We start from the raw sequence: 16,259 nt of genomic DNA, 5'->3' as shown, positions 1-16,259 counted from the left end.
ACCACAAGAATAATAAATGCACCCCCGGCCACCAAGTCACCCAGATGGACCACGAGAATAATAACTGCCCCCCGGCAACCACGTCACACAGACGGATCACGAGAATAATAACTGCGCCCCCGGCAACCACGTCACCCAGACGGACCACGAGAATAATAACTGCACCCCGGCCGGCCACCAAGTCACCCAGATGGACCACGAGAATAATAAATGCACCCCCGGCCACCAAGTCACCCAGATGGACCATGTGAATAATAACTGCACCCCGGCAACCACGTCACCCAGACAGACCATGAGAATAATAACTGCACCCCGGCAACCACGTCACCCAGACACACCACGAGAATAATAACTGCCCCCCGGCAACCACGTCACATAGACGGATCACGAGAATAATAACTGCGCCCCCGGCCGGCCACCAAGTCACACAGACGGACCACGAGAATAATAACTGCACCCCGGCCGGCCACCAAGTCACACAGACGGATCACGAGAATAATAACTGCACCCCGGCCGGCCACCAAGTCACACAGACGGATCACGAGAATAATAACTGCACCCCGGCCGGCCACCAAGTCACACAGACGGATCACGAGAATAATAACTGCACCCCAGCCGGCCACCAAGTCACCCAGATGGACCACAAGAATAATAAAGGAACCCCGGCCACCAAGTCACCCAGATGGACCATGTGAATAATAACTGCTAATAACTGCACCCCGGCAACCACGTCACCCAGACAGACCACGAGAATAATAACTGCACCCCGGCAACCACGTCACCCAGACAGACCACGAGAATAATAACTGCCCCCCGGCAACCACGTCACACAGACGGATCACGAGAATAATAGCTGCGCCCCCGGCAACCACGTCACCCAGACGGACCACGAGAACAATAACTGCACCCCGGCCGGCCTCCAAGTCACACAGACGGACCACGAGAATAATAACTGCACCCATAAAATCTGCCTCTTCCGCTTGACCCATACATTTTATAAGCCCAATCATTATTACTTACAGTAGAAAAGCAAATGAAATAAAGAACTCTCATGCGTCTCAGTCAGTAGTTTGACTTCTCCTAAAACACGACTCGTCCGGACATCACCTGGGGGCTAACTTACAGTCATTATCCTAAATCAAGCTGCAATTACCCGCTAAAGAGGGCAAGGTGAGGGCCATTTATGATACAACTTAGTGAAAATATCATATATGGTAAGGGTTCTGACCCAATATGCACACACACTATGTATATATATATATATATATACACACACGCACACATACACACATACATATATACACACACACACACATACATATATACACACACACACATACATTATATATATATATACACATTATACATTATATATATATATACGTAACACGCAGGATAATAATAGCCCCCGTTATCAGTTATAGGGCTGCAAACGCATTACGCCTTCTGCCGCTCTCACTGCTCCATCAAATAAAGGGGTTTTTGGTAAAATTACAAATTTGCCTTCAGAAATCATTCTCCCACTGACACCGAACACATCAAGTTTACGGAAACTAACGATAACTCTATCTATATACACATACACATATGTACACACACACACACATACATACATACATACATACACATATGTACACACACACACATACATACACACATATGTATACTCACACACACACACATATATGTACACACACACACACACACATAAAGCAGATGCGCACCGGCGCGTGGCGCTAACACTACAAACATGTGGAAGCGTCTTGGGTGACGGGGAAAGCGACATGAGTGGGTTTTACACAAAGTATCGGAATCTCATAACCAGACGGCTGATTGGTCCTCAGATTTGATTCTTATAACAGCGTTAAATATTATTCTCAATGATAGCGGCTGTCGGCGCAACAGGGTCACCAACAACAAGTCAGATCGCAGAGCCCGCTCGGAGGGGCCGGCTGCACTCATATAATATATAATGTATAATATAACTCACACTTACGCTTATGTCACTGGGGGACTAATCCACAACGCGCTCCGCACGGGGAGGTCCACAGATTCGGAACTTTTCACCAATCCAGGCTCTGGGCGCTCGCTGCTCTCTTATGGGGTGGAATAAAGATGTTCTTTTCATGAGGGGCCATCAGCGGAGCCTGGGAAAGGGTTAAGATTTGTCCCCTGCAGGTGCAGTAATGAGCAGCAGGAATGGAGGTGGGGCACTGCTGCTCTGTAACACTTGCCCTCACTGGGGTTATTTTGCCTCACAGCTGTAATGATGTCACTGCATTACTATGCATTATACAGGGTGACCCCTGCCATTAATACCCCTCCATGGAAACGGGGGGGGCTGTTACCATCTGAAAAGAGCCCAATCACCATCTAAAGCCCAATCACGGCCAGACTTTGTCCTCGGCACACAGTACTCCACGGGGAATATCAAACAACCGTGGGACCCATAACGCGAGGCAGATCCACGGTGGCACGGCTGAACTTGATGTTGGTTGCCGCATACAGTTACAGTACGCGAAGTAACAGTTCGTAGTGCATGCGTTTGTTTGTTTCCGCCCCCTACCAATCACACTCAGGGGGCAGTGCTCTAATACTGGCCCCTCCCCGTAAAATCAACCATTAGGATGTGGCGTTTTAGTATGGCCCCGCCCCCAGCAATGCCCTGAGACTGGCCCCTCCATCAGGGTGTAGTGTAGCGTGTTGATATAGCTCCTCCCCCTGGCCGTCACACTCAGGGCATAGCGGTAAGGAAACCTGCCTGGTGTTTAAAGGATGGTTGGTTCAGCTCCCGCGGGATTCATTATGGCGTTAAATTGTAAGTATAGGTAGTTATAGTGTTTCTATGTGTATATATAGTTTTAGCGTAGGTAGGGAGAAAGCAGGCATCATATTTCCATGGCAAGGAGACAGCAGTGGTTGCCTGGCGGCGTAAGGGGTAAAGTATTTCTACTATTCTCTGAAAGATGGCTGGTTCAACTCCAACCAGCTCTGTTATGGTGTTAAAGGGTAAGTATATACTGTTATAGTTGTTCTGTGTTTGTATATCTCTTTAGTGTTAGAATAGAGTCAGCACTGGCTGCCTGGTGGTGTAAAGGTAAGTTAACCAGCCTGCTGTAACAAGGATCGCTGGTTCAAATCCCATCATTTCCTCTATGGTTTTAATGCATATAGAGTGTAAATATTGTTTTAAGTATGTTTCTGTGTTTGTATATATAGTGTAGAGGCATCCAAACCAACTGCCTGGTGGTGTAAAGGTAAAGTAACCTGCCTACCACACCAAGTATCGCTGGTTCGAATCCTGATGCATATATTGTTTTAGAGTAGGGGCGTATATATAAGTATATGTGAGTCGGGAGAAAGCAGGGTCATATATCCACGGCGAGAAAGCAAAGCCAACTGCCTGGTGGTGTAAAGGTAAAGTAACCTGCCTACCATACCAAGGATCGCTGGTTCGAGTCCTGATGAATATATTGTTTTAGAGTAGGGGCGTATATATAAGTATATGTGAGTCGGGAGAAAGCAGGGTCATATGAACAGGCAACCCTTTGCACATCAAGCGAGGTATATTACCATTACTCTATCAGGGAATAGGAAGCGATGCGCCGCCATGACCCTGTTTTCTCCTCACTGACATATACTATTATATACCCTCTCTAAAACATTACATACACCCTACATCTATACACACAGCAACTGTAACAATATATACTCACACAATAAAGGAGCCTCGAAAACACTAGATACAGCAATACCAAATATAAATAAATAAATACACTGCAACATACTTACACGCAATAAAGAAGCCATTGTGGTCAGAACCACGAACCCCTTACACGACATGCGGGTCACATTAACTCTACGCCATCATATAACTAGGGTTTCACGAAAGGTATATGACCGTTTTCTCCTCACTGACATATACTAACATATACCCTCTCTAAAACATTACATATATAGACACAGCAACTGTAACAATATATACTCACACTAACACAATAAAGGAGCCTCGAAAACACTAGATACAGCAATACCAAATATAAATAAATATATACACTGCAACATACTTACACGCAATAAAAAGCCATCGGGGTCGGAACCACGAACCCCTTACACGACATGCAGGTCACATTAACTCTACGCCAACATATAACTAGGGTTTCACGAAAAGGTATATGACCCTGTTTTCTCCTCACTGACATATACCCTCTCTAAAACATTACATACACCCTACATATATACACAGCAACTGTAACAATAAATAATCACACTAACACAATAAAGGAGCCTCGATAAGACTTCCCGTTAACATTTCCGTTACCTGCGGTGGGTAAAATATTCTTCACGTATACAGCGTGATAACAATACTAATTCTACACATAATGCCAGGTTGCTTTTAAACCAAAAAGGAACGACCATCCGATTATTATTATTATGAACCTTCGATTATTTATTTAATTAGTGTCGCAAAATACATTTTCAAAAAAAATATGGAATGGTTTTCTCGGTGTAAGAACACAGTTTTTAAGGCAGCTGCATATGAGCCATTTGAATGTTTGTGGGAAACTATAGAATGACTCGGTCTTAATCACCCACAGTGACCCTCAAGCCTAGAAGTGTAAACATTTGACATGAACCCATAAAATCTGAAAGCCTATAAGCCGTGTTAACATCAGAAGTCCGTCTGACGGCCAAACTGAAACGTCTCCTCCGCTCTGTGTGCCCTCTGGTGTCAGCCGCGAGCCAAAATAATAAGCGCCATAGACAGGTCACGTCATCAAATACAAACACATACACGTCATCTAATATAAACACATACACGTCATCTAATATAAACACATACATGTCATCAAATACAAACACATACAAACCGCACAATCCCCAGAAATCCCACATCACGCTGTCCTTGCGATAAAATGCTCAACTAGAAAACCTGAGCGTGGCCAACTTATTCTTGCCCCAAAAAAACCTCTAAAGAAGGGCTCCACAAACCACGGAGGGGGAACCATTGGGGATCTGGCACCCTATGTTTTCCTTGCGGTGAAGCAGGCGGTGGTGTGAAGCACCCGGTGGGGTCACGTAGCGCATGTTGTGTGACCCTGCGAGGTAGCGTCACGGCACTCGCTTAACCGCAACCCCACAGGAGAGCACAGAGTGCCGGATAGAAGACTTCGAAAGAATTGGATCTTTGGCAGTGACACTAAAACACAAAAAGCCTGAGTCTTTTGCCCCAATAAACATCCTTTAACTTACTGCCAGGGGGTAATCTATGAAAACATATTTCGGAGGGGGGAGCAAGACTCTTAAATATTTTGGACATACACATTCAGATTCCGGGGTGCTGCTGAAATGACCAACAAACTCAACAGTGAATACCATTCTAGAAATCACATAAAATGAAATCTCAGAGTCACGCTGTACGGCCATATATTGCTTAGAAACGCAACTACGTCAAAGTATCCCAATTTCAATGCATCCTTTATAAACCTTCACGGCTATATCGCCTACCAAGAAGTGGTCCTTAAGGGCCACCAGATGGTTTTCTGGCCAACGTGGATGAACCAGGGGCAGGTGGGTGAGAATCAGGATCACTCAGGGTGACTTTTCATTCTAGGAAAATACAGTTGCAGATGTTCCAAAGGAACGCCCAAGGATTCCACACGAAGCAGGACGTCATCCAGATGTTGCCAATCTAAATGGCCACGTCACAGAACACTGAAAAATACCCCTCGTTTTATAATCAGACCTAAATTAGGTCTGACTATGAGACTAAGATCCAGATCCCCGGGCAGCGTGTGATGTCTACGCGATTCGCGTAGGCAACTTCCGCTGCAGCCAGGAGGTGCGATTAGCAGCGGGGGTTGTCTGCGTCCATCGCACAGACCTTCCCCGGCTGTCAGAGATCAGAGTTCCCCTCACCAGGGAATTCTCTCTGAAATGCCTTATACCTCCCTATATGCCACTCTGCCCCATAATATGCCTTTTAACCCCTAAATGCCAGAGTGGCATGTAGGGGTATAAGGCATTTCTGGAGGCAGAGTGGCATAAAGAGGGTTAAAAGGCATATCATGGGGCACAGTGGCATATAGGGGTTTAAGGCATATCATGGGGCAGAGTGACAAGCCTGGGGGCAGATGTGCAGATCAGCATAATTATTTCAGCTGAGACGATATATACCTCCTGAGGAAGCCCCAGTGGCGAAACGCGTTGAGGACCTTCGAGAATTCATCAGATGGAGTTTTTATTTATTCTTATTGTTTTTATTTGATTTTATCTATTGAGTTGGGGCTAGTCCCTTAATAAATATTATATTTTTCATACTATCGATATCGTATTGAATCCGGAGGGACAAGGAGCACCAGCTGAGAATCCATTTGGAAATAATTATGCTTATTTGCACATGGTCGGACGTGCAACATTTTATGTGAGTGCAACTGATATTTTATATTTCTTATCAGATAAGCATACTGCACCATTAGGCTTTTAATTCTTTTTTCCCAGTACATACCGGAGAATACAAGATATACCCAAAAAGTTTGAATATTCAAATACTTTTGTGAGTGCAGTAACATACAGATATATTGTATTGTTGGTTGAAACAGCCTCCACTATTATTCTTGTTTTCTTTTTCTTGTTTGAGCGCCCCCAAATGGATCATTTGTGCTGATATTGTTCAACATTTGGAGAGTGTTGTGGTTGGGTGGCAGCTGTAAGAGTTGAAGGAGGAAATATACACATATAAATACACATTTTTATATTTTTAAGTTTATTTTTCTTTTGCGTGCACTGTTTTTTTCCGCTTATATACTTTTTGTTAAAAAACACACAAAAACAGGCAAAATCTCCACCCCTTTCTGAATTGGTCACAGCTGGGGCTTGGGACACGAGACGGCATTGGAAGAAATTCCTGCTGTGGTTGGACCTTACGCCACGAGCCCCTAGAAATGAAGTCGGGGCCACAAAGCTAATTAACATCTAATCGTAACTATTGTGTTGTGAGATGAAGCTGTCAGCAGAGGAAGGATTCTTTGGTGTCCGTCCAAGTTTTCATTGGCTGCCCCTATGCCTTTTCCATTAAGGAGTCCAAACGGTTTTGTAGTTGTCGCAGTGCAGGTAGCAGAGGCGTAAGCCGTTACTAGCGTTCCCTTCGGCTCAGGCTGGGATCACTTGCTGCATCTCCTCGTCACTCGGTTGGTCTCCATGATGTGTCGAAGCAGGTCCTGCATGAAGAAAGGAATCCAAACATTCTCCAAGTCGGCAAACTTCCTGAGACCTTCTACATCTCCGTACGACACCTAAAGTAGGAGGATATGCGTGGAAGACATTTCCATAATGAAGCCGAACGCCCGCTCCGAGTCTCTTCTCACACACCGAGGAGAGAGGCCAGGCTTACTGAGCCCAAGAACGCTTACCTTTCCAAGAGCAGCCAAAAGGTGGAAATGAATGGTGCGCCCGTGCCGCAGGATGCGCAAAATCCCATCCCGGTAAACCGGAACTTCCCAGAAGCAACCTGCAGGCAATTACAAAACGCACGTGACACGCTTACCTGCATAACATTCAGCAGCTCGTTCTCTCTTACCTGACGCAGCCGTGGGGGGGGGGGCGGCAGCCGAGCACGGGGAGACCGGCGGGACAGACAGCCAAGCGTGGGGGGGGCTGGCAGCCGAGTGTGAGGGAGACTGGCAGAAGGCAGCGGAGACAGGCAAATGGCAGTAGAGTCGAGGAAGACGGGCAAATGGCAGCAGACTATTGCAGACAGAAGAGCAGACAGACAAACGGCAGTGGAGTCTGGGGAAACCGGTGGATGGCATCAGAGTTTGGGGAGACAATAGTTGAATCTGAGGAGACTGGCAAACGGCAGCGGACTCTGGCAGACAGCAGAGCGCAGATGACAGTGGAGTCTGAGGGAGACAGCAGCAGAGCGTGGGGAGGCTCGCAGAGGACGGCGGAGACGGGCAAATGGCACCAACAGGCTGACTGCCTGAGTGATAGATAAATGGAACAGCTTCCCAGCAGAAGTGGTAGAGGCTAATTTACACATGCATGCGAATATGTATACCGCTCCTGAAGCCTGTTTCATCATTTAAGCGGTTCGGGTGCCGCCGGTACTTATCCTGCAGCCCCCTTCATGCGGCCAGAGCTTGTAATAACTCCCATTCATTTTATTAGTAAAGCTGCTACGGCGTTGTCATTTCTTATCCTCGTGTGGACATACTCTGTGATTGCACCCCGTTTTTAAAGCGCTGCTGCACAGGGTGTAGATTTGGTGTAGCTTGTGTCTAGGGTGGCTTTTGTGACATTTAATGAGCAGCAATGTCCTGCATATGTTTTTTTAGCTGTTACATTACCTCACAGACCCGACGAGCTAAAGAAAATGAGTAAACCACATAAACCATACCTACGATCCGCCACATAAAAACAACCTGATCCCGTCAGTCATCTGGGGACAAGTTGCGATCAGCCATCTTAGAACACCCTGATCCCGTCGGCCATCTTGGAACACCTAGTTGCGATCCACCATCTTGGAACTCCTTGTTTCCGGTCATCTTGGAACACCTACATGCGATCCGCCATCTTGGAACACCCTGTTACGGACGCCATCTTGGAACACCCAGTTTCTATCGGTCATCCTGGAACATCCAGTTGCGGTGCGCCATCTTGGAACACCTATAGGTTATTTATAGGGTTAATTTGGTTATTAAACGTTTGTGTATTTTATTACCTCGTGTTTAGAAATTAAACAAATAGGCCCCGGTGGATTAATATCAAGAACCTAAAATGATGTGACACTACTAATGACCTATCATTAACCTAAACAATTACTAGGTTGTCCTATTATCAATGAGCCGTCTAGAGCCTAAAGGAATGGTTAACAATAAGAACATCTGTGGATATTCAGATGAAACAAAAGGTTGTTTGAAAATTGAACTTGTGCGTGTCTGGCACATGGGCCGTGTATGACGCATGAGAATACATTTTTTGCATTAACTTATTATGATTATTACACAGTGTATTTTGTGCCATGCTTTAATCATAATAAGTTAATGCAAAAAATGTATTCTTAACACCAAAAGAAACTGCTAGTTTTGGCAGTATTGAGAAACTGTTTCAGGCAGCCCAAACACCCGGATTAAATATTCCAACCTCTACCCCAAAGTGCTGATCAACAGTAACTGCAACCTCTCAGAATCATCAAGTATTGATATCTAATAACGGAGGATCCACTCAAAGCAACAAAAAACCTAGTGAGTATAAACACTAAGCAGTGACTTAGTCATGGAAAACACATGAAAGTTTACTCTAAGAATGATTGTCTATGTATCCCCCATGCGCTATATATTTATGTATAGTAAAGATCCGTCTTTATTTCATATACAAGATTTCAATTTATTTTTATCTTTTACATAGATTCAAAGTTATCCTTATCGCTGAACCGGCCACCTAGAGATAGTCGCCATATATCTGAAGATAACATAGCAACAGTCATGAAGTCACCAGTTTCTACTCCACAGTGCATCCCCTGGCCCATGCGTCATACACGGCCCATGTGCCAGACACGCACAAGTGTGTCCCCTGGCTCATGCGTCATACACGGCCCATGTGCCAGACACGCACAAGTGCGTCCTCTGGCCCATGCGTCATACACGGCCCATGTGCCAGACACGCACAAGTGCGTCCCCTGCGTCATTCACTGCCATGTGCCAGACACGCACAAGTGCGTCCCCTGCCCCATGCGTCATACACGGCCCATGCCATGAGACACACCAGATCTAGCAATACATCGACACCCACACGGACTCCCGCACTACAGCTGCACACCAGCACCCACACGGACACAACGACTCATACACCGACACCAACACTACACACCGACACCAACACCCACACAGACTCCTGCGCTAAACATACACCTACACGGACTCCAACGCTACACATAGACACTGACACCAGACACACACATCCACACAGACTCCCACGACAGACTCGTGCACACACCAGGCCCATGATCCAGATACGGCCCATGCACCAGACAAACGTGCAAATCCACATCAAATCTAGCGAGAAGATCAAAAACACGGACTCCGGCACTACACATACGCACCGGTACACAGACTTCTATGACACGCACAGACTCCGCCACTAGACACAAACGCACAGATTCCGCCACACAGACTCTGGCGCTAGACACATACAGACTCTGGAAGCAGAAACATGCACAGACTCCGGCGCCACACATCCGCACTGACAACGGTGCCACCCATCCGCACCACAAATCCACACCAACTCCACTACTCCACATACGAACCAACACCAGACTCTCACACTCATGCGCACAGACTCCTACGACAGACTCGTGCACACCCCTGTGACATGAGCCAGACAAAAACGTGCGCACCCCCGGCCCATGCCCCAAAACAGGTGTGTATGCAGGGGGCGTCAGCGCAAGATTACATACACATGTATGCAAGCATGTGCATGTATGTGCAGGTGCAAGAGAACAGATAAGTGTGTATGCAGGGGATGTTGGCGCAAGAGAACAGACATGTGTATGTAAGCAAGTGCATGTGTGTGCAAGAGCGCAAGATAACAGGTGCGTGTATAGGAGTTTGTGTCAGTGTGAGAGCAGATGCAAGAGGAAAAGCATGAATGTGGAGGGTGTCGGTGCAAGACAACAGACGCGTGTATGCGGGTGCAGGCGCAAGAGAACAGACGCATGCATCACAGGGGCGCAAAAGAACAGAGGAGACGCATGACCAAGAGTAGATCACTGTGGGGGCCATCTGGGAGTGGGGAAAGTCCTTACATGTATATATTATAGATGCATTTCACAGAGGTAGCTGGAAATAAAGTAATCAGAACGTATTCCTAACAAAATTGCTGTAGCTGTGACTTGGGCCCCTAAGTGTGCGTGATCCTCCGTTATGTTGATAAGTTAAATTTGAAAATAAAATACAACCCATGAAAACAAATGCATGCGCAAAACGAGGAGACCAAAATAGAATAGAAGTGATACGAATAGAGAGAGAAGGACAATTGCCTTAGCTGGAGAAACCCACTGTGTAAGCTGGAGTTCTAGTGATATAATGTTGAAAGAAGACAAATAGAGCCCTAAGTAAAGAACACATTGAGTTGAAATATTCTCCCCTCCCAGCTTAGCTCTAGCTAGATCTCCCTCATTCCACCCTCTCACACCTCTTGCCTAGCCTTGGTCTGCAGAGCTGAGGTTGTCGTATATGCCCCGGAGCAGCGGGTAATTTGGTTTGGTTAGCGTTTGCTAACTGCTTCTGATGCTTTCAGATCGGTGAATCAGTCAGACAGCTCCTCCTCCAGCCACCGACTGCAACAAGAGCTGCAGCTTCTGATAATTCTGGCTATTGAAGGAAGGAGAGCGGAGTGCAAGCATCTGGCAGAATAACGCGGTGGTTTCTTGACTCTTTACGCAGAGACAGAGTTCAATTTACCAGTCTTTGAATGTTGTTAAAGCCATGTTACTTGGTAACAGCAAACCACGGGACTCCCAGGCATGCCAGTTTGAAGACGACACCGGAATGATACTCGAAAGTCACGTTGAACACAAGCGCTTCTGTTAAGGAGGATTTATGTCAAGATCACAGTAAGATTTCATCCACAACTTAGACATTTTTGCTGCAATGGCACCAAAGCAGCCAGACAGATGCTAAGAAAACATACTAGGAAATTCCTTGGTAAAAGTCAACCTCGGCTGATAAGATGCTGGCAAGCAATAATTCAGAGTATACTATGGGACTGCTGGACAATTCACCGGAGTACTTTGGAGGTAATACATCTCGAAATGGTACTTCCACTGATTCACCTGGGATCGCCATCTTTATTTCTTTTGTGTACTCTTTAGTTTGCATTATAGGGTTGTGTGGTAATTCAGTGGTGATATATGTTATCCTGAGATATGCCAAGATGAAGACTGCCACCAACATATATATTTTGAACTTGGCCATTGCAGATGAACTACTAATGTTAAGCGTCCCCTTCTTGGTGACCTCTACTCTTCTCCATCACTGGCCGTTTGGTTCGTTGTTGTGTAGACTAGTACTCAGCTTGGATGCCATGAACATGTTTACTAGCGTCTATTGCCTTGCTGTTCTCAGCTTGGACCGTTACGTGGCTGTGGTACATCCCATCAGTGCAGCCAGGTACAGACGACCAAGCGTGGCCAAGATGGTGAATCTCGGAGTATGGCTCTTTTCCATCCTCATCATTCTACCCATTGTAGTCTTTTCCAGTACTGCACCAAATCGCGATGGTACGGTGGCCTGTAACGTGCTCATGCCCGAACCCTCACAGCACTGGGTTGTCGTCTTTGTCCTTTACACGTTTTTGATGGGCTTTCTCCTGCCTATGGCCGCTATTTGCCTTTGCTATATCCTTATCATAACAAAGATGAGAGTTGTAGCCCTTAAGGCCGGCTGGCAGCAGAGACGTCGGTCTGAGCGTAAACTAACACTCATGGTGACTGTCGTCGTGACGGTTTTTGTGGTCTGCTGGATGCCCTTCTACATTGTACAGTTAGTGGGCGTTTTTGCAAGGAAGGGGGATACCACAATCAGCCAACTTTCAGTTGCACTTGGTTACGCCAATAGTTGTGCCAACCCCTTCTTGTATGGATTTCTTTCAGACAACTTTAAACGGTCTTTTCAGAAGGTCCTGTGCCTTAGCTGGATGGAGAACGCCACTGAAGAACCAGTGGACTATTACGCTACGGCTTTGAAAAGTAGAGCGTATAGTGCTGAGGATCTTCAGAATGGCATGACGACTACCGGCAGCACATACCGGAATGGGACCTGTAGTTCCAGAACTCACTGAAATCTGGGCACTGACACCATAAGGATGTTTACTGAACTTAACTAGGTCACAACCTGCTCCTCTACCCACCGAAACTATGTAAAGAGCCATGGGTTACCTTTGATGGAATCACAGTACGTTTGTATTAGCTAATATAAGAACTATGAGCCTGTAATGTCAGATGGGGTAGTGTTAAGAATTGTGTTTTATTCACACCTGTAACGGTAAGGGTTATGGTTATTTGATTTCAGCACCTACAGATTAAATAGCAAGACTAACGTGGTTGGAAAGGCTAACTCAGTCTATATAGAATATATATATTCTATCCTAACTATATAATATAGTTTCCAGATGCATACTCAAGGAATAAATAAGAATGCTGTTCTGTAGTATGTATTTTTTATACATATCACCCTGGTTATTATGCGTGTAGATTTTTCTATTCAGTTCATTTTTTAAGAATTGTCAGTGTCTGCGATGTTTGTCTGGTCATTAACAGCGAACCCAACACGGCCCAAGTTGTCAGCGTTAAAGAGACTACAATGGGGACGAATAATATTACCTAAAATAAAAAAACTGTAGATGTCTGTGCACGTATATGTTTTGTTTCCTATTATCGGACCAAAACGTTCTTTGTTTTCAAGATTTGAATGTTGGAATAATAATGATGTAATAAGATGCGGTGCTCATTAAAGACGGCCAAAGTTTTCTTACAAATGCTTTGTTCTACTTCTATAAATACCTGCTTCCTTTAATCTTCAGAGACGGTATAGCAGAGATGTGGAATCTTCCTGCTGAACCAGCTGGAATGTTAACATTAAGGATAATTAAAAGCCCCCATGATGTGAAGAGGAGCATGGAACACCAATGAGTTGCAAGTTAATACACAAAATGTACAAACTGAATGGTTGTCGGCTGCTGCCGAATTGCATGTTTCTATGACTTTTGAAAAATGGACCACTACCCGTCACCTGCTATTTCTTTGTACAGCAGTTAAGTGAGATGTTTACGATCCAAACGCAGTGCGTGTTGTGTCTCAGTAACCAAGGAATGAGGTGTATGAATGTAGCCAGCGTTCCCTCTTACACATAACCACGGCTATGAATTAGTTAAGTAAATTTTACACAGAATGTGACCATAGATGACCGTAAAATATCCATCTAGTCTGCTAGACTCAGGATTATCATGACATTTAAGAACTTGACAGATTTGGGATCAACAGTAAGTAAGTAACAGTAACAGTTTTTTTTTTTTTTATATTTTTTATTGTTAGAATTAGATAAGTGTTCAGATCTGTAAGACAGATTCATGCTTCGCTATGGGATGAATTGGAATTACCGATTGCACTCTAGGATGTCTCATTCAACATCAGTGCTTGACCTCATAAATGCTTTTTTAGCTGAATAGACAGATTCTTACAGACATACCGAAAAATGTCGTGGGAAAGCCTTCCCAGGAGAGTGGAGGCTGTTATGGCCACAAAGGAGGGGGCACTACACCATATTAATGCCCATAGGTTTGGAATGGGTAGTCCAACGAGCTGACATAGGTGTGAGGTTCAGGTGTTCATACTTTTGGTAATTACATTACATGTATTTATAAATATAGCGTACATACACAGACTATGAAACCGATCTATGTTGTGGTCAGAAATACTGCTTTTTTCTGTGTACTGCTACACGGATCTAAATACACTCCGTGGAGTATATTAATCTCCTTGAGATTTCCATGTCTTAAAGGGCAAGCCTCTAGAGAGCTTCTCTCGCCCCATATAATGCATAGTTCAATCAGCGAATAAAGTTTTAGAAGATATTGCCCACATTGCTTTTCCTCAATAAATCAGTCAACTGTCAACATCAAACCTCTTCTGGGAGCTGCTCAATGGGGTTTACCCATAATACATATCAACCTGGTCTTAATTGACAAGGTCTCTGCTTAGAGCACCATTACTTATTGGGCCAGTTGGGGAGATCAACTATCAACCTTGTAACATGCCTAATTAACACAATGGAGGCTGTGCTGGCAACATGGAGGCGGGTTTTGGAGGTGGGTTTTGGAGGCGGGTGGGTTTTTGGCAATCCCCTGCCAACTGAGATATTCAGCCTTGCTGAAGTCTAACTTTAGTTAACAGACCTCAAGGACACAATGCCCACGCATACACAGCTACACACCCTACATAGATGCACACACTTCCAAACACATAGATCCAAGCTGCTTCCTGCACAGAGTATCTCTGCTCCTGTGGCTGCGGACCACGGCATAGTAACTGAGCCATGACTTTACGTATGAAGCCAAGAGCCATGCAGATTCCACTCTTATCGAGTAACACACGAGTACAAAAGTGCTTTACTGGATGATTTTGTCATGACATGAACTGGGAAGCTCCCTCCACCAGTTGAGGACACTAATCGACATGCGGGCCTCTATCTAGTAACCCACTCTGCCCAACAGCAGGCACTGTATTTGTTATGCAGTGCAGTAAAGTAGATAACTAACACAGCAGCAGGCAAATCAAGTGGTGGGCTCTTGAAAATATACCTTTTCCCCCAATTGTTAATTTGCCCATTTGTGAAATAAAAAGTTCGTAAATGTGTCAAACTGAAAACATTGTTAATTTTTTTTTTTTTTTTAAACAAGTTGCTTCTGTGTTGAAGTTTACAATAATCCTAAAATAAGTCTCTGCGGAAAAAAAAGTCAGAGTTTTACTTTGCTTTACATTGCACGCAGCACATGGCTGATCGAACAACTGTTACAGCTGACAATATTAATAGCTCTTTATTCTATTGATCTTCTTGTGTCAGAAAATTACTCATATGCCATGTTTGAGCCAAGGGCAATTAGGGGAGAGGCAGAAAAGATTAAATCGCTACAACCACAGATCCCTGGCCAACAATTTATTCTGCCCATTCTAATAACCAAGCATTTAAAAGGCACAAACGCAAAATGTATATTTCGTATGATCGATTCTGGTACAACAAATGCGTCTCATTCAAAATTGTTTCCTGGAACACTTAAGTGTCATGTGCCCAAACAGGCACAGATAGCTTGTTGCCACAAAAACTTAATACAATTCACTTGATGCGATTCAACCCAACGTAATATATGAAAGCCTCAGGTGGGACACCACAATTTAAAAAGGAATTATATTGCAAGTTAACTACATACACCAATGTAACCGAAATAATGAAAATCACACAAAGGCTAGAGCAGACAGGTCAAGATCAAGTCCATAAAAGCAGGAAAAATGGGCAGACTAGAAGGCCAAATGGTTCTGATCTGCCACGAAATTCTGTTTCTACGAGTTAAAGGTCCAGCTGGGATGGAACCTGGGAAAGAGCAGAGAATCGTACGCGACGGGATTCCTGAGCACCCTTTGTGCCTCACCAGCACTTCTTTATGGTTTCGGAGAGAGAGTGGCCATCAGCCTTGGCATTCGGTGT

General features: G+C 44.9%; 1 protein-coding gene across 1 annotated transcript; it reads left to right on the top strand.

Moving 5' to 3' along the window:
• The first annotated feature begins 11,287 nt into the window (after positions 1–11,287).
• On the top strand, positions 11,288–13,536 carry SSTR1 (somatostatin receptor 1). Its single transcript, XM_053474494.1, has one exon. The coding sequence runs from the start codon at positions 11,731–11,733 to the stop codon at positions 12,838–12,840; it is 1,110 nt and encodes a 369-aa protein (XP_053330469.1). The 5' UTR covers positions 11,288–11,730; the 3' UTR covers positions 12,841–13,536.
• Positions 13,537–16,259: the final 2,723 nt, after the last annotated feature.

This window comes from Spea bombifrons, chromosome 9 (assembly GCF_027358695.1).
Source record: "Spea bombifrons isolate aSpeBom1 chromosome 9, aSpeBom1.2.pri, whole genome shotgun sequence".
Taxonomy (NCBI): Eukaryota; Metazoa; Chordata; class Amphibia; order Anura; family Pelobatidae; genus Spea; species Spea bombifrons.
The sequence above is the reverse complement of the archived record's forward strand: the minus strand, read 5'-3'. Positions and strand labels throughout refer to the sequence as shown.